The following is a 24,953-nucleotide window of genomic DNA, read 5'->3' as shown; positions in this document are numbered from 1 at the left end:
CATTGAATGCAATGATGTTCCTCTTCAGTTTTTAATTTCCAGTATCGTAGACCATAAATAACCAATACCAGTCCATTTTAGCTCATTAATGCTTAGGATACTGGTCTTCAAGTATTTTCCTTTTGACAACTTTCAATTTGCCTTTCTTTCAGGTTCTGGTTAGTGGATGTTTGTAGCTCTTTCTTTTCATTTTGAGGCATGCCACATCAGCAAATGACAATCCCCAAAGCCTGATTCCACTTAAGTTGTTAAGTTTGACTCTCCTGTGAGAAGACGGATCTTCTTCAGTCAGGTTGTGGGCGCCTTCTAACCTGAGGGCCTCATTCTTCAATACTACTTATATCAGAGCCTGTTCTGCTATCCGGAAGGTTTTCACTAGCCAAATTTTTTCAGAATAGACTGATTCTCAGGTCCCAGTTAACATTTAAGGGTGGGGGAGATGGGCTATTCCGGAGCACAGCATCTTCCTCTGCACCTTAAGTGACATCTTTGGTTTTCCAAGACCAGTTTGAATAGCTTCTGGGGAGGGCACATTGTTGAATGTGAGAGAGGGTCCTATGGGACTGCTGCTTCCTGACACAAAAATAATGGTGCCTAAAAATGTATAACTTAAAATAGAACAATGTGGTTATTCCATTTTACAACTGAAATTTAACAAGGCCACAGTTTGTATAAAGGTTCCATCCACTCTCCTGACCCAGAAGAGATCTTGCCTCCTGCCCAATTTGCGGGGGAAGGCTTCCCCTACCAGGAGCCTGCTATGCCCCACTCCTGGAAGCAGCTCCTTAGGTAGGCCGTGCACCAACATTCCATAGCCCCGCCTGGGGCACGGACTTGCCCAGGAGCCCCTCCGGGCCTTTTCCAGATTACCTGGGGAGTGCGCCCGGGCCAGATCCCCTGATTGTTGAGGGCACTTTCTTGGAACCCCTGATGCCTGGCACTTGGCTGAAGCTTGGTGGGAGTGACGCGGGAAGGTCAGGACCGTTCTGTCCCGGGGCCAAGTTCTTACCTTCAAGTTGATGGGCTCCGGCCAGGCCTCCAGTGGGACAGGCGTGCGGACGCGCTATCTCTGGAGAGGCCGTAGCCTTTGCTAATGACCCTCCAGGATGGCGACCCCTGAAAGAAAACGTGGCTGGGGGGACAGGGCTGTGGAGGTCCGGGCCCAGGCGGGGGAGGCGGGCGTGGGGCGGTGCTCCGGGTGGACTAGGCTCCGCCCCCACGTGGTCAGGCTCCGCCCCCAGAGCGCGGGTTTAAAAGGAACGAAGGCGGGAGCTGAGCCACTCGGGAGCGGCTGGACCACTCGAGCTGCTGGGTGACACGCCGGAGCGGCCAGGGGACAGCTATGACCCGGCGGGCGGGGGTCGCTCGGCTGCTCGGTGGCCTCCTGCTCTTTGCCGTGCTAGCCGCCGGCGCCGCCCCGCTCAGCTGGGACCTCCCGGAGGCCCGCGGCCAAGCGAGCAAGATCCGAGTGCACCCGCGGGGCAATCTCTGGGCCACTGGTAAGTCCTTGGGGACCTGGGCAAGGGTGCAGCATCATCCTGCTCCGACCCCATTTCCTTACCATTTCTCTAGTCACCCTTGGACCATAGACATCATAGACTTCCAGGCAGGTGGGGGTCTGTGGGGCTTGTCTAATTCAAAAGTTGGACAAGTGAGAGCCAGCCTGGTCAGCGCTGTTGACTCAGTTCAAGGCAGAGCTAGCTGTAGATCTTGGATCTGACCGCCAGCTGGGTGTCCCTTTCCTTAGGCTTCAAACCTCTGCTGTGTCTTCTCCCGGCACCTCCACCTTCCAAGCCCTTCTTCATTCTCCGTTACCTTCCGTGCCTGTCACATTCTTCCAAGCAGGCAGGGTTTCTCCCAGGCCTGGGCCACGCCACCCTCTCTCCAGTTGTGCCATCCCCGCCACGTCTCTGCCTTTGCAGGAAAAGCTCGGGTGTGCTGGCTCTCCACCTCTGAGAGGTATTTACGGCTCCTTGGGGCGGAAGAAGGGGATGCCTGAGCATCTTCCTACCGTGAGAAATGAAACATGAAGGAGATGGGGAACTTTCTCAATGGGGTGAGGTCCTGCTCCCCGACTTCCTTTTGCCTCGGCACCTCCTTTCCAGGTCACTTCATGGGCAAAAAGAGCCTGGATTCCCCCAGCCCAACCCCATTGGGGGCCACTCTCCACGACTCCCTGAGGAATCAGCGGCTGCAGCTGAGTCATGATCTGCTTAGAATCCTCCAGTTAAAGAAAGCCCTGGGCTTGAGCCTTGACAGCCCAGTACCCAGGTGAGCCCAGCTCCCACCACATGCTAACCCCAGGGCCAGGAGCCTCAGCCAGGGCCCCCTTAGATCCAAGCATAGGGTGAGTCATCACAGGCTCTGAGTTAAGGGGGATTCTCCTGGGTATGATGGGCATGAACCCAAGAAAGCCAGGGCCATAGACTCTCCCAGTGACCCAGGGCTGAAAGGGGGATGATTCCAAAGGAAGCTGACTTTCCCACCAAACCCCATGGAGCAACTCCACCCCAGTCCTCAGTCTGAAGCCAAGGCCTCAGATTATCCAGCCTCTAGCAGCGGAACTTTCTTCCCCCGAGCCCACGAAATCTAGCCCTCTGCCTGTCTAGCTCCCCACTCTCCTCCTACATTAACCAAGTCCCCATTGCTCTGCCTTTTTTGTGCTTGTGGTCAGAGTTGGGACTCTTAGGGGGAAAAGAAAATCCAGTTAGTCGTTGGTGACCAGGACAGAGCCCAGACTGCTCCCTTCAGCCTTGTTCTACCCCTTCAGCGTATGATGGCACTCCTAACATTCTGGGCTGGGTAATTCTTTGTTGTGGACAGCTAGCCTGTGCATGATACAACTTTTAGTGGCACTTCTAGTCTCTGTCCATTAAATGCAATAGCATCCCCTCATTTGAGACCATCAGAAATGTCTTCAGACATCACCAAATATCCCCATCAGGGTGGAGGGGTAAATTCACCTTCGTGTATGAGGTTCCCCAGGCTGGCATCAACCCAGCCTTAGTCTTTAGCCTGGCAGAATAGCAGCCCCTCTCTGCCCTGTTCCCGGTGTTATCTTCATCAGCCACCTTCCTTCCCGGTACTTGCTGTGTGTGGAAGACAGTGATAATGAAGGTGGGCTTTGGCTCATTGGTTATTTCTGCCACTTAGTAGTTGTAAATGACTAGTTGTGTGACCTTGAAAATACCATATAGCCTCATCAAGTCAATGCCAACTCATAGTAACCCAATAGGACAGAGTAGAACTGCCCCTGTGTTTCCCAGAGTAGTGCTCAGTGCCCCTTAGATGAGAGTGTTTATAGCACTTGCCCAGCACGGTGCATGGTATATCTAAATCATCAGTAAAAGGGAAGGTGGTGTAAATTTACTTCTACCAGTCTGTGTGTTCCCTGACAACACCTGTTGCCGGCTCACCTTTGTCTGCCTCACTATACCTAGCATCTATTTTGGAAGAATGGGGGCGAGGGTGCCCTAAAGAAGACCAACTTCAATGCCATCCACCATCCGTGACCCTCCTGACTTATAGATGTAAGGATTAGGAGCGTGGGTTGGATGAGCCCAAAGGGAGATGATGACACCTCAAGGGGCTTTGGTCTTGAAGATCTGAAGCAGAGATTCTGGAAGAAAGCCAGACCTAAGCCTGGGGTGTGAGGCTTCAGGAGCAGAGTTAGGGTGGGGAGTGCCAGGCACTACTGAATTTCTATTGTCTCCTTGAATAGCTAGGACCATCTTGTGAAGTTGGGGCCGTTCGGAGAAGTCCATGGCCCCTGACATCCTCCCAGGACTTGTGGGGGAGAGAAGTGGTAGGGGACTTGCTTCAGCTGAGGGTCAGCCCCTCCCCTGCCCACCTCTGCAGATGCCTAGCACTTAGGAAGGACAGGCTGCCCCTATCATCTGCCCCCCTCCCCAGGTTAATCCCTCTGTGTGTTCCCCTTCAGTACAGGAGGCTGCTGGTGCACATATGGCAGAAGTGATGCAAATAATGGGGCAGACGCGCCACCGCCGCTTAGACTGTGCTCACCCAGGGAAGGTGCTTAATGGCACCTGGTCTTGGCCCCACCTGGATGTAGATCGTGGGATCAGATCTCTATAACTCCACTACTGTGATTTCTGGTTGGAGTCACCCGCCCAGACACACATGATGTTCCTGCTGTATTTCTGGCTTCCCCGATAAAGTTGTGAATAAAACCCTGCTCTTTATGTAGACTGTCTGGGCCTCTCTTTCCAGCCAACTTTGGGGGAATGGGAGGGAAAGGAGCGCGAGAACCGCGTGTTCGCCTCCGGAAAGCCCCAAACAACTCTTGGGCAGGCAGCAGGCTAGCCCGGACTCCCGGGCTCCGGGGGGCCCCGTCTGTGGCGGGCCGCGCCCCTGCGCCGCGAGCCGGGCTCGCTGCAGGCTGCGCCACCTGCTGGCCCAGCACCCGTCCCTCCGCCTGCCCCGCCGGCGGCCGCCCTGCAGTCACGTGCCCGCCGCGTGCCCGCACCTGCTTCACGCCAGCTGCGGGGCTCTCGGCGCACTGCGGGGAGGGAACCCACTGGGCACCCCCAGCAGCTTCCTGGAACTTCCGTTCATACTGCGCGCACCTGGTGGCAGGAGTTGGCTCTGCCTCTCGGGGCCCGTGTAGGACTGAACTGCTCCTCCCCATTCCTGAGACCTCGTCTTTGCGGGCTCCCCCCGCGTCCGTCCCGCTCAGCAGCTGGCGGGGTGTGACCTGCGGACTTTGCCGTTAGCCCTCAACGCGTAACCTGGATGGCTTTTCTGTTTGTTTTTAACTGAATGGCATACCAAAAACTTATTCGTTAAACGGGGAACCGACTTTAATGATTGACGCACCCCACCCCGGGACGAACAGAAGACAGTGGACCGTAGAAGATATGAAAATAATAATATCTTATCATTTACGAGGGGTCCATGAGGGTGGGAGGGCGGGAAAAAAATGAATCAAGCAGAAAAAATGTTTTGAAAATGATGATGGCAACATGTACAAATGTGTGAGACAAGTGATGTATGAGTTGTTATAAGAGCTGTAAGAGCCCCCAATAAAATGATTAACTAATTTAAAAAAGTATTCGTTAATTGAAGTCAGGATTTAACTGTTTTATCTGGCAACAAGGACTCCCTCTCGGGGGACTGAAGATTCCTAGTGACAACCTGGGAATCCCCGGCCCCAAGTCACTTTTCCCGGGTTTTTTACCGGCGTAGCCTCCGCGTCGGCCCTTTAAGGCCCTCAACGCCCCGCCCCCTTAACGAAGGCCCCGCCCAGCCCTCGCGAGAGCTCCGGGCCTCAGGAAGGCTCCGAAGCGGAAGTGAGGCGCCGGAAGCGACCGTTGCTATGGAGGCCAACGAAGACTGGCTCGTGGAGTCCTTGCGCTTGTAAATCCAGTGGGGCGGGAGGCGGCCGGGCTCCGGGTTGTCGCGGCGGGTGGGTGCCGGGCCGCGGCGCGTCGGGACACCCGGCGTGAATGGCGCGTCTAAGCCCTAAATTCCGCCCGGGCCTTACCTCCTGGAAAATGGCACCTTCGCTTGCCACTGAGGTGTGCGAACAAGTTAGAGCAGTGGGCGTGAGTGACAAAGATAACGTACGAGGCCAGTTACTTCGCGCCGGCTCTGAGCCCCGAACACCGATGATTTCATTGATTTTTCACTTCAGCCTTGCGAAGTCAGGGTCCCACTTTAAAAGAATGCCATTTACCGATGAGGACCGAATCTTAAAGAGCTTGAGCGACCGGCCTGGTGTTGGTCACACAGGACATAAAGCAAAACCACATTCAGAGGTTTCAGGTTGGCCTGATTCCAGCGTTTTTGTCCCTAACCACTGCACCATGCTGCCATCGCAGTGCTCTGACCGGCAAGGATGGGCCACGTGACTCTGTCCTTCTCGTGCAGGTACCAGGATTTCCATGCATTCGATCTCTCAGGAGCCACCAGAGTTCTTGAATGGATTGGTAACAAAGGTGATGTACCCTTGCAGGTTCTGAAAGAGAATCTCACTTTTCCGGGTGGGAGTTGAGGGCTTAACCCACTCTTCTGGGACCCTGAGGGCCTCTTGGTCACTTGGAGCAATTTAGTGCCCCATCAGCCTGTAGGTTCCCCTTGTGAGAATCCCTTCCATTCCCTAATCCAAGGTTGCATTCGGATCGGGAAGAATTTATCCTTGCTTTAGGTGATTTGGTGGAAGTTTCTACAACCAAACATGGTCCAGAATCTGTTAAGTAATTTGTCACCACTGCTTTTGTTTTTAATCTCCAGGAATCTTTGTTGCTGGCTACGAAAGCCTGCCAAAAAATGAGATTCTTCATTTGTTACTACCTCTCAGACTTTCTGTAAAGGAGAACCAGGCAAGTTGAACATCAGTGATAAGCATACCTGTGTTAATTTTTACTCATTTATTAAATGTTATGGTGCTCTTGTTAACTACCAGGCATTGCCCTGGATGCTAAAAAGAGAGGGCCAAATACAGGGCCTACCTTTAACGTCTGACGGTGGCAGTTATACACAAAATTAATTGCTATAGAATGTGCCATGGTTTCCAGAGGGTTACTGGAGGTCGAGGTTAATTTTACTTTTTAACCATTGATTTAGGGAGCCATTCGTATATAGAGGGTGGTGACGCCCTTAGAATGGTGATGGTGAATGGTAGCGTATAAAGAAAAGAAGGCCAAAGGGAGACCCTCAGGGACTGCGTTTAAAAGCTAGGCAGAGGAAGATGAATCCATGAGGGATACTGAAAAGGACCAATCTTTGAAGTAGGAAGAGTCTCGGGTTAGGGTTTCAGACGCTGAGAGGAGAGAGCGTATCAGGAAAGAAGGAGCTCGCTAGTGTTGCTGTAGGATCAGAGGAGGGTTGAGCAGTTCGGTCGTTAGCCTTGGAAGCCCCTGTTCACCTTTGCACATGCATTTTGGCTATGTGGTCAGTGCAAAGGCCCGAAGAGAGGAGGAAGTAGAAGAGTAACTAGGAAACACCAGTTGGAAGGAAGGTGTCCTAAAGCTAGAGAGGCTTGAGGAGGGTTATGAGCTGTGAGGACATAGTAGTTCCTGACAGGGATTTGGGTGAAGTTGCAGAGAGTGATAACGGGAACCTGATCCTGTCCCCAGAGTATATTTGTTGGCTAATCCACCCCAGCTCTCTTTGATGAAACTGTTAAGCTTCTGAGACTCCTTTAGGAAGGCATGGAGTATAATGAGGTTCTCTGAACAGATACCAGGGTTTTCTTGCATTCAACCTCTTGGAAGCCCCTTTGGTTCTTGAATGCTGTAGTGAAAGGGGTGAGTGAAATGTTAGAAGGGTTTGGGATATGTAGGCTCCAAGGAGACCATCGTTTACAGAGAACCGAACCCCGTGCTCTGCAGGGAGAAGCATCTATTACCAGCTGAGCAGTTTCTTTGGCCTCCTGCCAAGGTTTGGCTCCTTAGCTTGTCTGAAAGGGTCCTTTCAAGAGAAGGCTCTGTCCAATGCAGGGGAGTCCAACTCACTTAAAATGCCGGCCATTCAGAGGCTGTACACTGGTACATATGAGGGCTGGAGCCACAGGGAATCCAGGGTGGATGATACCTTCAGGACCAAGGGTGTGAGGGGCGATGCTGGGAGAGTGGGTTGGAAAGGGGGAACTGATTACAAGGATCCGCATGTGACTTCTTCCCTGGGAGAGGGACAGCAGAGAAGGGGGGGAAAGGGAGACTCTGGATAGGGCAAGATATGACAAAATAACGATGTATAAATTACCAAGGGCACATGAGGGAGAGGGGAGGGAGGGGGAAAAAAAAAGAGGACCTGATGCAAAGGGCTTAAGTGGAGAGCAAATGCTTTGAGAATGATTGGGGCAGGGAATGTGCGGACGTGCTTTATACAATTGATGTATGTATATGTATGGATTGTGATAAGAGTTATATGAGTCCCTAATAAAATGTAAAAAAAGAAAAGAGGAGAAAAAAATGATTAGGGCAAAGAATGTACAGATGTGCTTTATACAATTGATGTATGTATATGTATGAACTGTGATAAGAGTTGTATGAGCCCCTAATAAATTGTTAAAAAAAAAAATGCCGGCCATTGGTGCAACAGGCAAGATTCACATGGGCCACGTCACATTTACAAATTTTGTTAAATTTATATTTTCAAGAGAGGATTCAGGAATATGGATAGGATAATTAAAACACTATATAATTGCTTTATTTAAACATTTATTTTAATGTATTTATAAAACTAAAATTATTCTTTTTCACCCGAAACTTGCCAGCGCTTTCCTCCTACTAGTTTTCACTTACCTGTTATGTTGTGATCGGGAAATATAACAAAGTAACTATTAAAAAACACAAAATGTTGGACAGCTGACCAACGTGATGCACAATCCTAATGGCTTCCCTCTAAACATGTTGACTAGTGCTGCCGCTGGGTATGATTCATAACAGCACAACCCAGAGTGCTCTTTTTAGCCTTTTCGCTATTGGGATCTGTTTACATTACGTGACACCGAGAGTGGCAGACACATCGCTTCCAAATGGAAAGTCACTGGACCACGTGTATACTCGTCTTCAGTAGTTAAAGGGTTAATGCAGGAATTGTGTGTATGGTATTGCCTTTATCTCCCCTAAGTGCTATTTCTTTCATAATAATTTTTCTATTTTCATTTTATTTCAGAGCATCACGGGCCACAAACATTTACCTCAGGGCTGCATGCGGCCCACGTGCTGCCAGTTTGACACCCCTGCTCTGATGGATCAAACCTTTGTCTTTTAGGGCTTGTTTCCAGAAAGAGATTTCACGGTGCGCCATGGAGGATTTTCAGACAAACCAATCTTCGATCTCAAGCACGTGCCAGAGACCAGGTATGATCCAGCTCTGAATCTCAGACCTTCCATTCAAGAAAGGGTGGCTGGAAAGGTTCAGGGCTCTCCTGCCTGTTTATCATCAGAGCACATGTGAGCAGACACAAGCGCGCACACACACACACACACACATATTTTGGGGATAAAAAATTGCTATCAAAGCCCTTTTGACTGGAGTTAACTGCAGGGAATAGATAAAGCTAAAAGGAAGTACCTAATTTCTCACCAAGCTGTTGTTAAGGAATTGGCAACAGCTTAGTTGGGAGCAACTGAGAGTCTCTGGGTCAGGGTTGTGACTTCTGAGTGCCCTCTCTAGATGAGCATTGTGACACATGGCGGCCTGGGCTCAGTCCCAGCTCTACTCTGGACTCTGAGCTGTGGCTCTGTCCCTGAAGCAGAGTGACCAGCCCTCACCTCCCCATCTGTTCAGTGAGGGTGATAATCCCGTCTGGCAGTACGCTTGCCTCATGTTGAAAACTGTGGGCGTCTCAAGCTGAGTGGGGAAGACTTGGGGGGCGAGGGTGGGGGTGGGTTGGTGCGGTCTCCACCATGTAGACTCAGAGCCTTTATCCATCCTGAACAGGTTGCTGGTGACCAGCAGCATCCCTGGTGCTTCCTTGCAGGTGTGGCAGATGGCAGAGGACAGTGGTGAGTGAATTTGAATTGGTCAGTGCTGGGGTTCTAGGACTCATTTGAGCCAATTAAGAGGTACACTCAAGCTGGGGGGGGGGTATTAAAATGCAGTATCTAATTAGCAATCCTAGCATGGCATCCAAGACTAAAATGGAGCTTCCTAACATACTCTAGGAATTGAACCCATCAGCCCTGTCAAAGTTGGAACACATGGAGAACTGCAGTTCTCTGCCTCGTCTCCAGATAAGGGCTGAGTGGGGCTCACCTCATGGAAGAGGAAGTCACCTCTCTGCCTGCATCTTAGTCCCAGGAAAGGGAAGTACATGAGCAAGAGGCAGGACTGACAGTGTCCCTTGCAGAAAAGTCACTCTCCTCCCCAACCAGCTTATGGAGAGAGGAGCAGAACAATGCCAAGCCTGTTCTGGGAGGGGCCCTGATCTGGGAGGGGCCCTGGTGCTGTAGTGGTTATGACTTCTAACCACAATGTCATCAGTTCAAAACCACCATCCTGTCCATGAGAGAAAGGCAGGGCTTTCTACTTCCATAAGTTACAGTCTCAGAAACACACAAGGACAGTTCTATCCTGCCCTATAGGGCACTGTAAGTTGGCATCAACTTGATGGCATTGAGTTTTGTGTTCCGCCTAGGAGTTGAAGGGAAGAAAAATGGCATTCCCTTAAACAATGGTGTAGTAGTCACCTAATCTGGTGTCAATTTGAGGATTAAGAGTATAAGGGTTGAGTCTAGTCTCTCAATCCGGAGATAGCCAGTGAGACTTCTGTGTGGGCATGGCCTTCTGGGAAGTCTGGTAATTTCCTCCTTGGAGGTGCGAGACTCTGCTCACACCCTGGGAGACATAGCAGCTGACAAGACACATGGACCCACCCTGTTGCAGCCCTGGGTGTTGGAGAAGCCATGCAGAGACCAGCCAGCACTGAGATATTTCCAATGCCACTGGATCCAAAGACTTTCCACCCACTGGCCTGTGATCTTCTACATTCGGCATTATTGCATGTGTTTTGTGAGTCTGAAGAGGACTTTATAGATTGGTATCAGACAGATGAGCTAATGTCGGACTTAAGGACTTGATCTGGACTGGGCTGGGATGTTCCTCAATGTTCAGTTGCTCTTGTATATAAATCTCTTTCTTATACACATATGTGTCTTCATGGATTTGTTTCTCTAGTCCACCCAGACTAACACAAATGGCATGGCCTTTGTCACCCAGCCCCTGGCTTGTCTTAGTCCTCTCCCCTTCCTCCTCTGGTAGAGCTTGTTGGCAAGCGTGCAAGTGGGCCTCTGAGGCACAGGCCGTGGCTCTTGGTCTGCTTCTTTGCTTGTGTGACCCTTGCCTCAGTCCCTGTGCCACCTTACTGGGAAGCTTCCCACAGATTGGCCGGCAGCCATTGGCATCTCTGAACCTACAGGGCTACAGAAAGGCAGGGCGTGTGCTCAGTTTGCTTTTTCAGGTCACTGGCCCTGTGACCTTGCCTCTTTTTTCTGACTTGTCACTTAGGCTGTAGATCTGGTCGGTTGGTTGTTGGTTTCACTTAATTGTAGTTGTGGTTTTTGTTCTGCTTTGTGTATGTCACATGCCACCTATTTCAAGTGTTTTATCAAGCCAGTGATTAAAAAATATTTTTTACAATTTGTGCAGCCATGCAAGCTTTAGAACATTTTCAAAGCCCTTTCAGGTCCATCGTGCCCATTTTCTGCTAGCCCCTACTCATTCCCACCTCTTGCCCCCAGCAGCCTTTACTCTATTAGTCTCTGCAGAGTCACCTTTTCTGGCCATTTTATATGAATGAACTAATAGAATCACTGGTGCCTGGCTTCTGTGGCTTAGCATAATATTTCTGAGGTCCACACTTGAGAGCCTGTGTCAGTGGTTTGTTACTTTTGTTTCCATTGTATATAGATTTTGTCTATCCACTTCCCTACTCCCCTGAGAGAGCCACTGTCAGAAATGCTGCAAAGTACATTAATGTGGACATTTGCTTTCATTTCTCTTAGCTAGAGCCTACGAGTGGAATTTCTGAGTCATGGTAAATTTCTTTACTCTTTTAAAAGAAACTGCCCAACTGCCTTCTAAAGTAGCTGCCCCCTTTTCCTTTCCGAGCAGCAGCGTATGAGGGTCCCCTTCCTCCTGCTTGCCGATTATAACAACTGTTGTTAAGGCCGCTCATACTTCGGACATGTTCTCCAGACCAATCCTTGGAGAAGGAAATCATGCTTGGTAAGACAGAGAGTCAGCGAAAAAGAGGAAGAGCCTCAGTGAGCTGCATTGCCACGGTGACTGCAGAGATGAACTCGGGCATTAACTACTGTTGTGAGACTGCACGGACTAGCAGTGCTTTGTTCTCTTGTACCTTGGGTAGGTGTGAGTCAGAAACTGCTCCAGGGCGCCTCACAGCAGTGAGTACCTCGGTCTGCATTTCCCTACTGCCTAATGGAAGGCCCTCAAGGTGACAGATGGACAGGGGGGCTGCAGCAATGAGCTCCAGCATGGGAACAATTGTGAGGCGGACACAGGGCCTGGCAATGTTTCTGTTGTGTCCACAGGTCAGAGCTGGACTTCAGGGCACGTAACAACGACACAACTAATGATGTGTATCTTTTCACAAGCTTCCTAGTCTTGATGTCCATTCAGTTCACTTGCTCACTTGTTCAGGGGTAGTTTCTCTTGTCCTGAGTTGAGAGTCCTTTGTATGTGCTAGTTACAGTGTACCAGATTTGTGGCCAGTCTTGTTTCCCATTCTTTTGCTTGCCGTTTCATGTGCTTCCTGGTGCCCTTACAGCGTTTTGATGAGGTCAGGCTTTTGTTTTAAGCCTATGATCCGTATTGAGTTCATTGTGATGGTGTGTGGTAAGGAGCTGAGTTGATATTTTTTGGATGTGGATATCCCATTGTGGCCCCCACCCCCACAAATTATTTATTGAAAAGACCATCATGCCCGCCCCTGCCCCCCGGTCTACCTGTAAGTCAGTAAAACGCAGTTATTTGTTTGTATTCACATAAAAATGGTCTAGGTAGGGTAGCAGTAGTTTAATGATGAATGACGAAAAATCTTATTAATCACTCAAACACTGCTTGCAGATACTTTTGGTCCTAAGTGAGACAGGTACCAGGTGCCAGACAGAACCCTTAGTCCAGCCTGTAGCAATGAGTGGCCCAAGGGAGTTAAAGAGCCACCTGCCTGTGAGCATTAGTGCAGAATAATTCGAGCCTGAGGCAGGCTGGCCAGCTGTTAGCATAGCAAGCTATAAGCATAACACAATTACCTTTTTGAATTTCTCAAGGCCCTGAGTTTGGTCTTTCAGAAACCTGATTTTTTATTAGCATCTCTAGAACAAATCTAGTCTGTTTATAGGGGCAAACACTCTCCTTAGACTCACAAAACCCTTGTGTAAAGTGGAACACAATTGTATAAGTATAAAAAAAACAAGCAGTGTCACTAAAAATGAAAGGCTGCAGGCCCTGACGACCAGCTTCTTCTTTGCTTACAGAAGACATGGTCTAATCAACACGTGCATGGGCACCATCACCAGAACTAGACGAATCAGCTTAGAGGGTACCACAGAACGTTTTATGGGAGCAAACCACCTGACCTTTCTCCTGGGAACAATTAGTGGGTTTGAACTAGTGGGCCTTGTGGTTAGCAGTCCAGCACCCAACCCACAGTGCCACCAAGACCACTGACATTGTGTTTTTATAACACGTCTTATACAGGAAGTATAAAACTTGTGCTGCCCAGGTGCTGGCTGTCCTGAGGTTGGTGTTGCCCCAGACCTCTTTCCTTGGCTCTGGAAGCCACCAGGTTAAATGAATATAGCCTGAAGGTCGCAGCTGAATGCTGCCTTTTAGCTTCCAGCTTCAGTTGGTTGGTGTTGCTTCCTCTTGACTGGAGAGGCCAGGGTTTTCTTTGATTCCTTGGCTGAGGAGCAGCCCCAGCAGGCACCACCTCTCTCGGCTTATTCGCGTGTCTGCTCAGACTTGCAGGTCTGGGAGAAACGTCTGGTCCCCTCAAGTGCCTTTGCTTGCTTCTGCTGTGAGCCAGACGATGCAGGCTTAACTGAGAGGCAGCATGCTTACCTGTTTCTACGTCCTGGGGGTGCCTCACCATGTCTTTTGCTTTGATTTTATAGTAGTGACGCTTAAATCTAATGTGGATTTCCTAGGAAATGCAGTTGCCACTGAGTTTAGAGAGCAGAAGAAACCTGGATTTTTTTCCCTCTTAACTTTGATTGGAAAGTAACTCTGTAGTCAAAAGGGCTTTATAAAGTGTTTGCTTTCCACTGAATCTTTAAGGATTGTGTGTGCTTGATTGCCCCTGACGGCACCCCTGTCACCACTAGGGACAAATAGACCGAGAACCATCCTTTGGCTCAGAGCACCAGGACCTTAGGGGATCTGCCCCAGGCTCCTCAGAGTCTGGGAAGGAAAGAGGGAGCTACTTAAGTGTGGCCTAAGAGAATCAGGCCAGTGCCAGCAGGCTGGTGTCAGTCACAGCCGCATTGGCTCCACTAAGACACCCTCTGGGGCTGAAGGACTGCAGTCCTCTCTGCCGGAACCTCTGCAGCTCCTTGCAGTGAAGGCACCGAGTTCATTCAGCAAGGCAGGAGGCAGCACGTCTGGTGGCTTAGCCTGCAGACTCCTGCATTCCGGCCTGCCCTAGACAGGCCCCTTCGTGCCCTCCTGCATGTGAAGTACCTGGAGGGCACAATGTGTACCAGCTGGACAGTGCCAGTGACTGTTCCTCGTCCTGGCCACCACCTTTTGAATTCTGACAGGTTTCTAGCACTTTGAATTCTTTTTTTTAAAAAATATTAAACCTATTTTAATTTGCTTTCAAGAGAGTTTCTCTTTTCCACATATGTCAAAATCTACCAGTATTTTGTTGGTGGTAGTGGTTTTTCGTTTTGGTTTTTTTTTTTTCTATCTCACCCAAAACAGCTGTTCAAAACACAGATCCATAACAAAACCATCAATAAGTGATTAAAAAATAATTGACTTATTCAACTGAAATGTCTGGAGGTCTTAGGACGACGGGTAGGTGCAGGGAAGACTCTTCTGTGAAGTCCCCTTTGGATGCCACATCAGTACTTATTCTGGGGGAGGGGGTACTATGAATTCTTAAAATATGCATCTTCCACCAGATAACATGCAACCTCCTGGAGCAAAATATATATGTGCATGTATGGATTGACCTGGAAACACAAGTCTCCCTGAAAGGAACTTGTACTAACAGGTGGCTTGTTCTACACAGATAAATGAGAAGCCTCTAGAACAGAGACAAAACCTGCCTGCTAACTAAGCAGGCAGAGCCAAACCCAGATTGGGTTCCACTCGAGTCCCAGTATGTTTGCTTCCATTCAGTGTGAAGAAAGGCATGGGTTTTCTTGTCTGGTCTACATTTTAAGACAATGACGTGTGCATTCTAGCCTATACCAGCTAGGCTTCCCGAGACAGATGGCTTCGGCAAATGTCACAAGGAAGCAATGCTGCCCCTGGGCTTCCAAGGCTGTAAATCTTTAGAGGGCGCAAACTGCTCTCCTTTTCCTACGTGGCTTTGAATCACCATCCTTTACTTTAGCAACGGAGTGCTTAACCGCAGGGCCAAGCCCCGTCATCAGCTTTCTGCCTGCTATGCTTCACTCAAGGTGAGAGTGACATCACCAGGGTGTTCTGTTCTCCTTTATTTGTCCTCCATAAACTACAGACTGGAAATGTGTGTGTGGGTGGGGGGAGGGGCTGAGAGATGACTGCTGTGATTCGTTATTGCCCGTTGTCACGAGGATTAAGAAGACAAATTAGAAGGAAATTGAAGTGCTTCTGACCGTTTCAGAAATGTATATCTATAAGTCAGGGTAATTACACCTCAACATCCTCTCTTGCTGCCTGTCTGCCCCCTTTTTTCCTCAACCTTCTCAATGTAAGGCTGGAGATGGCCCGCCGGTTGGCCTTCACCATGTCACATTCTCAACCTTTGTTCGAATTCTGGATCTGAGCTGCTTTCCTGTCCCCTGCAGATGTCATTAAGGCCGTCAGCACCGTTGCTGTGCATGAGGAGGAGGGCAGTCTCTGGCCGAGGATGGCCGTCTTTTCCTCGGGCGCCCCTGGAGTCCTCCATGGGGAGAGGCTCCGAAGCCTGAGGATTACAGACCTGGAATCCCAGAAGACCACATACACCTCAGGTACTGCAGCCAGCATCTGCTGTCTCGCCTAGCGGAGCCCCCTCGGACACCTTGCTCAGGCCTCTGGGCCAGATACCGGAGAAGAGCATGACGGAGAGGCACACCCTGGCCTCAAGGGCTCCCACCCAAGGCTGGAGGGAGGACCTGCCAGGGACTGACACCCAGCCAGCTAAGTAGACACTGTTAATTGGGGAGAAGTATTCATTTGGCCTGAAACTTTGTGGAAGGCTCCACAGAGAGAAAGACTGGCAACTAGTCAGCCCTGCCAGATTTCCAGACCTGTCTCTTTCCCTCTCCCAGGTGTTGGTGACAGTGAGGTGCTGAGTAGCCTGCAGGTCCTGGATGCAGACACCTTTGCCTTCTGCTGCACCTCCGGCAGGCTGGGACTGGTTGACATTCGCCAGAAGTGGGCACCATCTGAGAACCTTGGCCCCGGCCCAGGGGCTGGTGTTGGAAGGTGGTGTGCAGCGGTCAGGGCCAGACGCCAGGGCTCTGGGTCTAGCATTGCCAGCCTTTGCTCAAGTGGTCAGCTCTGTCTCCTCGACTCCCGGCGCCTCTGCAACCCTGTGAGCTCAGTGCAGTGCCCGGTGTCCACGGCCAGCCCTGACCCAGAGCTGCTGCGAGTGACGTGGGCTCCAGTCCTGGACAACTGCTTCGCCATTTCAGGTACAGCTGAGCGGAGCGTTCTGCTTGTTGTGTGTTTTCTTTCTTTTAGGACCGGAAGGGGTTCAGGAAGGAGTCTCCAGGTTGGGATGGACTACTGCAGATCTCTGAAGTGGGGTACCCTTTAGAGCCTGTCTTTACTCACAGAGGTTACATCTTCATAGGAGCCAGTCTGGCCCCAGATGTGAAGGTTTCTACATGGTGGCTCCTTAGCTTCTGGCATCCTTCCCAGCTGGACCACCACCAGTACACATGTGCAGCAAGCCCTTCCCACTCCAGAGGCTGGTCTGAGGGGGGTGCTTCTCGCTCGACTTCCTTTTTAGATTGCATTAAGCTAGTTCCTGAGTTGGTCTGGTGGCATCTAGTTCAGTGAGGAGCCCTGGTGGCATAGTGGGTTCTGAGTTGGGCTGCTAGTTGGTCAATAGTTTGAAACCATCAGCCACTGTGAGGGATAAGGTTAGATTTTCTGCTCCCCTAAAGAGTTATCCTCTCGGGAACCCTTAGGGGCAGCTCTACTCTTGTCCTGGAGGATTGCGGTGAATTGGAATTGCCCCAGTGGTACTGAGTTGGTAGTTCAAGGAGGGCATCTAAAAGTCAGTGGGAAGATTCTGCTGAGAGGCAGGCGTTGAAAGAGTACTTGAAAGAGCGTGAATTAACTGATGGTTGTTGAGGAATCCAGAAAGGCAGAGAACAAAGCTCAGGTGAGGTGTTGCCGCTTTGTCACAGGAAGAGAGCAGTGCGGAGAGTGGAGGGGAAACTCCCTACAGGTGTCTGTTTCCCCTAACAGGAGATACAAGGGGGCTCCCCAAAGTGTGTGGACAAATGGAATTTTTCTATGAACTTTTTGATGCCTCCACGTGGTGGCACAGTGGATTACTTGTTGGGCCGCTAACCGCAAGGTCAGCGGTTTGAAACCACCAGCTGCTCCAAAGGAGAAAGGTAGAGCCTTCTGCTCCAGTGAAGGGTTATTTAAAAAGTAAACAGACTGACAGCTTTAGAAATCCACTGGGCCCAGCCCAGAGGGGCCCCAGGAGGAGAAGATACGCCCAGGGGGCAGTATAGACCAATTAAACACACAGCTTCTCTCGGTCCTTAATCCTTCCTCCCACTATTATGATCCCAGTCATAGCTCGCAAATCCAGCTAGTCTGGTATACATACACTGGTGTGGACGAGAGCTTTCAACTGATGGAACTCAGGGTAGACAGTGCTGTGATTAAGCACTTAGCTGCTAACAGAAAAGTCGATGGTTTAGACCAGGGGTCCTCAAACTTTTTAAACAAAGGGCCAGTTCACTGACCCTCAGACCATTGGAGGGCCGGACTATGGCTTAAAAATAAACAATGAGCAAATTCCTATGCACACTGGACAAGTCGCTGCTAAGCAGGACAGGCAGCGGGTGGCAAAAACACCAGGTGGGCTGGATAAATGTCTTCGGCGGGCTGCATGTGGCCCATGGGCCGTAGTTTGAGGACCCCTGGTTTAGACCCACCAGCCAGTCTGCAAGACAAAGATGCAGCAGTCTGCTTCCTTAAAGATCGGCAGCCTTAGAAATCCTGATGGGGCAGTTCTACTGTCAGAAGATTGCTCGGAATTGGAGTTGCACTTGGCAACAACATGGTTTTTTCCATTTCATACAACTGTGAGGATGGAAAGCTCTCGTGTGTTTGGGATTCGTCTCGGGTCTGGCAGACCGTAGCTGCATAGCAGGTGCGCCTGTTAACCTGCAATGTCATAGTCACACACCCAGTAGACTCATAGTTCAACTTCTGGGGCCAGTGCTCCATGGCCTTCACTTGGCCTTTGAGGCAGGCATCTTTGGATGTGATTCTTCATCCCATACCCTATGGTGGTTTGTCTGGTTGGTTGTTTTTTTAAATCATTTTATTGGGGGCTCATACAACTATCACAATCCATACATCCGTCCATTGTGTCAAGCACATTTGTACACTTGCTGCCATTCTCATTCTCAAAACATTCTTTCTACTTGAGCCCTTGGTATCAGCTCATTTTTCCCCCTTCCCTCCCACGATCGTTTATAAATTATTTTGTCATATTTTATACTGTCCTGTCTCCCTTCATCCACTTTCCTGTTTTCCATTCCCTGGGAGGGTTTATAGATAGGTCATTGTGATTGGTTCCCTCTTTCTGCCTCCACCTTCCCCTTCCACTTCCCCTCCTGGTATGGCTACTCTCATTATTGGTCCTGAGGGGTTTATCTGTCCTGGATTCCCTGTATTTCCAGCTCTTATCTGTACCAGGTTGGTTGGTTCCTTAAAGAGTAATTTCCATTTTATTTTTTTGCATGTTTGTTTTTCTTCAGCTTCTAATCTTGACATAGGCTTTGGAGGTGGTCATGGGGGTAACACCAGTCTAAATCAGGATTGGGTGTTTGGTCCTTCTGGGCATCACACAACTAGTTCCTGACCATCTTGCTGTGAAGGTCACCACACGCAATAATGTAGCTTCACCTACAGCTTGGGAAGCACATATGGGGCAGAGACACTTGCTTTGGAAATGTTTCTGACGGCTTCGACCTCCACTATGTTTCGAATTACTAACTTGTCTGTAGGCGGCGATTTTTTTTTTTTTTTGGCACGACCGTTGTTACTCCTTTTCTTTGTTGTATAAGAAGTGAGGGCTCAAGCTGGTGTTTTCAATTGTAGAGAAAACTAAAATGTGAGGGATTCCATCTCAGTCCTCTCTTTCCCGTGTTCTCAGGTTTTGATGGAACAATCCAGGTCTATGATGTCACGTCTTGGGGTGAAGTGGAGAGCCAAGTCGAACCTCTCTTCACACACAGAGGTCACATCTTCCTAGATGCAAATGAGCGGAACACCACTCCACTGGTCACCAACCACCTCTGGCACCCCTGCAAACCGAGGACTCTGCTGTCAGCCGCAAGTGATGCCTCCTTGCATGTGTGGGACTGGGTGGACCTCCAAGCCTCCTGCTAACACAGCCCGGCGACGAGGAGCAGCTGCTGTAATGTTAGCAAGGGTACGAATTCAGGACTGTGACCAGACGTTCCTGTTACTAGCTGTTTGGACCCGTTGCCTACCCTGTAACATGAGGATTGGAATAACCACCTTGCGTGGTGTTGGGAAGGTTGGAAATAATGAACTCAAAACTACTTAAGACGGAAAGTTACATGTTCAGTTACAGGTTACAGAAACCATAGCCTTGCCTGTTCAGCTTGTGACTAACTTAGCAGCGTGTCTTCAGGGGAATATCTTGATGTGTCAATATGCTGAAATACTGCCTGGTTTTACTCTTGACATGATTTCATTTTTTGTGTGTTATGAGTAGAGACATGTACATATTAAAAGTATGTTGTATATATAGCTTTTAAAAGTATCTGTAAATCAGGCTGTGAAATTTGCAAAAGTAGTTTTTTTAAACACCGTGTGTTAGATTCTCCACAGTAGCTCACCTTGAGCATAGATAAGCAGAGGCACTCCTTGCTCTGCGTTGTGCTCACCCACTCGTCTGCTGATGGACAATTTCCACCTTTGGGCTCTTGGGAATACTGGGGTACAAGTACCTTGCTTGATAGGGCAAGACCTCCATAAGAAATTGACCAATACAATGGAGTGAGTCCACCAAAGCCAGTGCATATAGACATTATGTGACACTAACCTGCAACCTGTTACGTTTTCCTTCACATTATAGAAAAGTTTGAAATGTGAGAAGGGCCGCCACAGGGTGTGGTTTGGTGCTTTCAAACCACTGGCCTTGCAGTTAGTAGTAGCCTAAGGTGTGAGAGAGGAAGGAATTTGAAGGACTCTTGAGTTTGGGGGTTGGGCGGAAATGGGTGCTGCAGCTCACAAAGACAATAAATACAACGGGTGGCAGGTGGGGCTGAGCTTGGAACATACCCAGTTTGAGGATCACTTAAGCAGGTGTTTGGATTGCAGGGACAGCTAGGAGATAAAAAGGCTGGAAAGCAAGGGGGTCAAAAGGTTGATGGAGAAGGCCCTGATCCTGGAGAAGTGGAGGTTAAGCTGTACAGAGATGACGAGTGAACTGAAAGCACAGCACTCTAGGCTGAGCCTGGAGGAGGCAGTGAGGGCGTTATAGACACATTTGTTGGCTGGGGAGCAGGAAGCTAAGCAGGAGCCACGCCTGAAGGACTCAAGGGGCTGTGAGGAGGCAAGGTGAGCCTGAGTCTGAGAATGGCCTAAGGCTAGCAGGCCATTGGGTAGATTTGGAGAGGGCAGTAAAGGAAGTCACAAGGTCAAGTCGTTCAGCTGAGGTGGAGCCTGACTGGGCCACTTTCAGCCAGGGACAGGAGGCAGGTGGGGTGGGATGGGGAAGTGAGGTGTTAAGTCTGCTAACAGTCAAGTTCAAGATGTTTTAACACATGTTAAATGCCAAATTCACAAGAATGGGACTCCATTTCATTAAGCAAGGTTGAGCATCCTTCCCTTACGAACGAGGACCCTTTCTGAGCAACAGCCCCACGTGCAGAAGGTGGTTTCTTTCCCAGTAACCTAACTACTCTCCTTCCCTCACAGTAAGCCCCTTCACCTGCTATCATACCCCGAGCCTCAATGTCTGGATGCTCAAGGACCCCCATGACAAAGGCATGGTGGCATTCCCAGAAAAACAAGGGTGAAGTTTTAGGACCAACTCCTGACTCAAGCCCAGTGCTCTCCAGGGGATAGAAGATGTAGCCTCAATAAGCAGCACTTCCTTTAAAATAATGTTTTTCATAGACAGACAGAATTCTAGATCTGCATATATAAAAATATATAAAAGAAGAGGGAAATAAGTGCATAGAGTACTGTAAAAATGACGGTGGGGTTACATTTCTGTGGGGGCAGAGACACAAGCCCACCCTGCCGAGTGCAGGACTTCCCACAGGATGGCAAGCCGAAGTAAAAGCAGATACCTACATCTTCTGAGTTTAGACCTGTCTTAGCACACCCTGTCCGACCCATCAAAGGAAACATTGGTTCTGGGCTGTACTCCTTTATGTTGCTGTGCTCCTGACACCTTGGGGCTTCACCTTCTTGTGGACGGCACAGACTTACCATTCAAGCCCAGGACATCAAACCCAGGAAGGCTGGTTCTGACTCTGAAGGGGTCCCTGGAAGGTTAAGCGGCTGTGGTGAAGGTACCTCTTTGCCCAGCAGAGTAGTGATAGAACTACCGGGAGATCTTTCTACTGTCTCTGAAGTCTCAGCCCACGATGGGAGCCAGGGTATCTTCTACTCTGCATAGAGAATCCACTCCACATTTTACCAAAGGGGAAACAGGCTATCAGGACCGCGCGAGCCAATCAGGTAATGCGGTTTAACAGACAAGGCCCAGCTCTTCCAGCCCGCCATCCCTGTGCTTTGCTCTTTCACCTCCGTGGGGGTTTACCTCTGACCACGAAAGAGGACGGGATCTTAGGGACAAGGGTGTGCAGGGGTGTCATTTCTGGTAATTCCCAAAGAGCGCTGTGGAAGAAGGGCTCTATTTAACAAGACACCAGATACCCTTGTGTTCAGGGCCCATTTGGGGAGTTGTGTCAATTCCTTCTCATCATCACCCTCCACCCCCAGCCACCTCCCACTGCTCCAGTGTTTCTTTTGACGATTTCAGCAAAGTTTCTCTTTCAAGTGAGTCCTCTGATGCGTAATAAAATTGGAGCTATTGCTGAAGCCTTTGCCACACTCGGGGCACTTGTAAGGCTTCTCCCCCGTGTGGATTCGCTGGTGTATAATGAGAACGGAGTTCCAGCTAAAGCCTTTCCCACACTCAGGACACCGGTAGGGCTTGTCTCCCAGGTGGGCTCGCTGGTGCATAACCAGAATGGAGCCCCGGCTGAAGCTTTTTCCGCACAGGAGGCATCTGTAGGGCTTCTCGCCAGTGTGGGTCCGCCGGTGCACCACTAGCTGGGAGCGCTGGCTGAAGCACTTGCCACACTCGGGGCACTTGTAGGGCTTCTCGCCCGTGTGGACCCGCTGGTGCTTAATCAGGTTGGAGCTCCAGCTGAAGCTCTCCCCACACGTCAGGCACTCGTAGGGCTTCTCGCCGGTGTGCGTGCCCTGGTGTGCGATCAGACTAGAGCTCTGGCTGAAGCTCTTGCCACACTCCCCACACTTGTAGGGCTTCTCCACCATATGGGTTCTGCGGTGGGTGGCCAGGTTGGAGCTGCGGCTGAAGCTTTTCCCACACTCGCTGCACTCATAGGGCTTCTCTCCCGTGTGGGTTCTCCGGTGAGTGGTAAGCGCGGAGCTCTGACTGAACCTCTGCCCACAGTCGGGGCACTTGTACGGCTTCTCTCCCGTGTGGATTCGCTGGTGTCTAATCAGGTTGGAGTTGTAACTAAAGCTTTCGCCACATTCTTTACATTCGTAGGGCTTTTCGCCAGTGTGGATTCCCTGATGTGTATTGAGGCTGGACCGGTTGCCAAAGCTCTTTCCACACTCAGGGCATGCGTACGGCTTCTCCCCGGTGTGGGTTCGCTGATGAGCAATGAGGTTGGGGCTCCTGCTGAAACTCTTGCCGCACTCGGCGCACTGGAAGGGTTTCTCTCCGGTGTGGATCCTCTGGTGGGTTATAAGGTTGGCGCTCCTGCTAAAGCTTTTCCCGCAATCCCTGCATTTATACGGCTTCTCCCCGGTGTGAGTCGTTTGGTGCCTGCTGAAGTTGGAGCCGTCACTAAAGCTCTTTCCGCACTCATCACATTTGTAGTATTTCTCTCCTGTGTGGGTCCGCTCGTGCGTGATGAGATGGGATTTCCGGCTGAAGGTTTTCCCACACTGGGGACATTCATAGGGCTTCTCACCCAGGTAAGTGCCCTGAAGGCCTATAAGCTGTCCAGCTTCTCTGCCCTGGGATGCCATGTCCACGTGGTCCTCCCCTCGGGCATTGCCCTGGGGCCTCCTAGAGCCATAGGCTCTCTCGAAGTCCCCACCCCACGCACACTGCGGACCATCATCCTCTTCAGGCATTTCTGAGAAGATCTCATGTGACTCAACTTCCTCGAACAGGTCTTGATGAGAGCTCTCCCCGTTTTCACTCTGGATCTCGAAATCTGAAACGATGAAGCAAAACATACCTTTTACACTCAATTTCCTATACAGGATGAGAAAAGAAAAGCATAAAAGCAAGCTTTTAGTTAAACTGCTAGTGGAAATAACCAAACTTAAACCCATTGCTGTTGAGTCGATCCTGACACCTATCCTCCATGTAAGTAGTTTGGGGCAGTACTGCCCCGACGGCTTTCCAAGGCTGTAAATCTGTCAGGAAGCCGACTGCAACATCTGTCTCCCATGGAGTGGCTGGTCGATCCGAACTGTCGATCTTTGGGTAGAAGCTGGGTGCTGTAACCACTGTGCCTGTCGGGCTCAAAATGAAATGAAAGAGCGGAGGTTATCCTCGAAGGTTTTTAGAAGCAGATGTATTTCCTTCTGCTTGGGTATCTAGTTTCCAGACCCCATACCTTTGTAGAATGCCCCAGAATCTCCAAGTGTTAGAATATTTGTTTACTCCTCTACCTGTGTCTACCCTGGACAATGAGGTCAGAGGAGACGTTGCAGCTGCTATTAGCAGAAAGGAAAGCAGCAGGGCACACAATGACCCCAATCCTCAGCATGGCTCCTGGTGCATAACCCACTGAAGCCAGTGGTGTCACGTGGATCCTGACTCAGCACCCCCGGAGTGTCCGAGTGTCACTGTACTCCACAGGGTTTTCAGTGACTGGTTTTTCAGAAGTCAAGGCCAGGTGTTTCTTCCGAAGTGCCTCTAGGGGCACTTAAACGTCCAACTGTGCTGTAGCAGCCAAGTGTGTTAACTACTTGCACTCTCCGATGACCTCTGCCTGGTGCACAGTAGGTGCTTGATTAAATTGGATGGATGAAAGGATTTTTATTGGTACCACAGAAATCTCCCTCAAGCTCAACCTCCTTACAAAAAGAGCAACACTCTTGCATTAAAATCTGCCTAGTCTTTATTATTTGGCTTTTAAGTGAGACAGACAAGGTGACAGGGCACCTGTAATAAAGGCTGTAGGTGTCTATAAAGAGGAAACAGTTAGGTCGGCAGTTAAGAGAGCCCTCCCTTTGTCAGTAGTGAGAGCTTAAAGAGACTGAATTAGTAATGCAAAATATCGACCTGTCAGGACCTCATCAAATTCTCTGGCCCGCAATACCTATCAAACCCTTGGGTGAAAGACATCATTAGAGAGGATTGCTGGAGGGATGGGCAGCCCTTCCCTTAGATTACTGTTGGGTGCTGCCAAGTTGGTTTTGACTTATGGTGACCCCGTATGACAGAGTAGAACTGCCCACAGGGTTTCCTAGGCTGTACGCTCTAAGGAGCAAATTGCCAGATCTTTCCTTCTCAAAACTGCTGGCCTCAAATGGCTGGCCTTTTGATTACCAGCTTGGTGCTGAGCCATTGCCCAGCCAAGGCTGCTACTTTAAACAAAAACCAAAAACCCCAAACCCAGTGCCAATAAGTCGATTTTGACACATAGTGATAGGACACAGTGAAAACTGCCCCATCGGGTTTCCAAGGCTGTAATCACCACAGAGGCAGATCAACACATCTTTCTCCTGTGGAGCCACTGATGGATTTGAACCACTGACCTTCTGGTTAGCAAGCAACCACCTACCCAGTATGCTAAGAACCCTGGGCT

At 49.9% G+C, this 24,953-nt stretch overlaps 2 protein-coding genes across 3 annotated transcripts in view; one reads left to right on the top strand and one right to left on the bottom strand.

Moving 5' to 3' along the window:
• Window positions 1-1,201: 1,201 nt before the first annotated feature.
• Window positions 1,202-19,648, top strand: LOC142456773 (integrator complex assembly factor WDR73-like). 2 transcript variants are annotated; one of them, XM_075558024.1, is made up of 9 exons: window positions 1,202-1,499; window positions 2,106-2,271; window positions 5,890-5,957; window positions 6,253-6,341; window positions 8,740-8,828; window positions 9,412-9,476; window positions 15,492-15,656; window positions 15,957-16,322; window positions 19,040-19,648. In XM_075558024.1, exons 1-9 carry the CDS (start codon window positions 1,343-1,345, stop codon window positions 19,273-19,275), a joined length of 1,401 nt encoding a protein of 466 aa, XP_075414139.1. In that variant the 5' UTR covers window positions 1,202-1,342; the 3' UTR covers window positions 19,276-19,648. The 2 variants fall into 2 exon arrangements, with proteins under 2 accessions (XP_075414139.1, XP_075414140.1); XM_075558025.1 differs by lacking the exons at window positions 1,202-1,499; window positions 2,106-2,271 and adding an exon at window positions 5,292-5,376.
• ZSCAN2 (zinc finger and SCAN domain containing 2) overlaps window positions 12,553-24,953 on the bottom strand; it is a 34,023-nt gene continuing 21,622 nt past the window's right edge. The window contains exon 3 of the mRNA XM_075558023.1: window positions 12,553-23,348. Coding sequence (XP_075414138.1) covers window positions 21,907-23,348 — 1,442 coding nt within the window. The 3' untranslated portion in view covers window positions 12,553-21,906. The remainder of the gene's footprint in view (window positions 23,349-24,953) is intronic.

The sequence above is a fragment of the Tenrec ecaudatus genome, chromosome 9 (genome assembly GCF_050624435.1).
Source record: "Tenrec ecaudatus isolate mTenEca1 chromosome 9, mTenEca1.hap1, whole genome shotgun sequence".
Classification (NCBI taxonomy): Eukaryota; Metazoa; Chordata; class Mammalia; order Afrosoricida; family Tenrecidae; genus Tenrec; species Tenrec ecaudatus.
The sequence above is the reverse complement of the archived record's forward strand: the minus strand, read 5'-3'. Positions and strand labels throughout refer to the sequence as shown.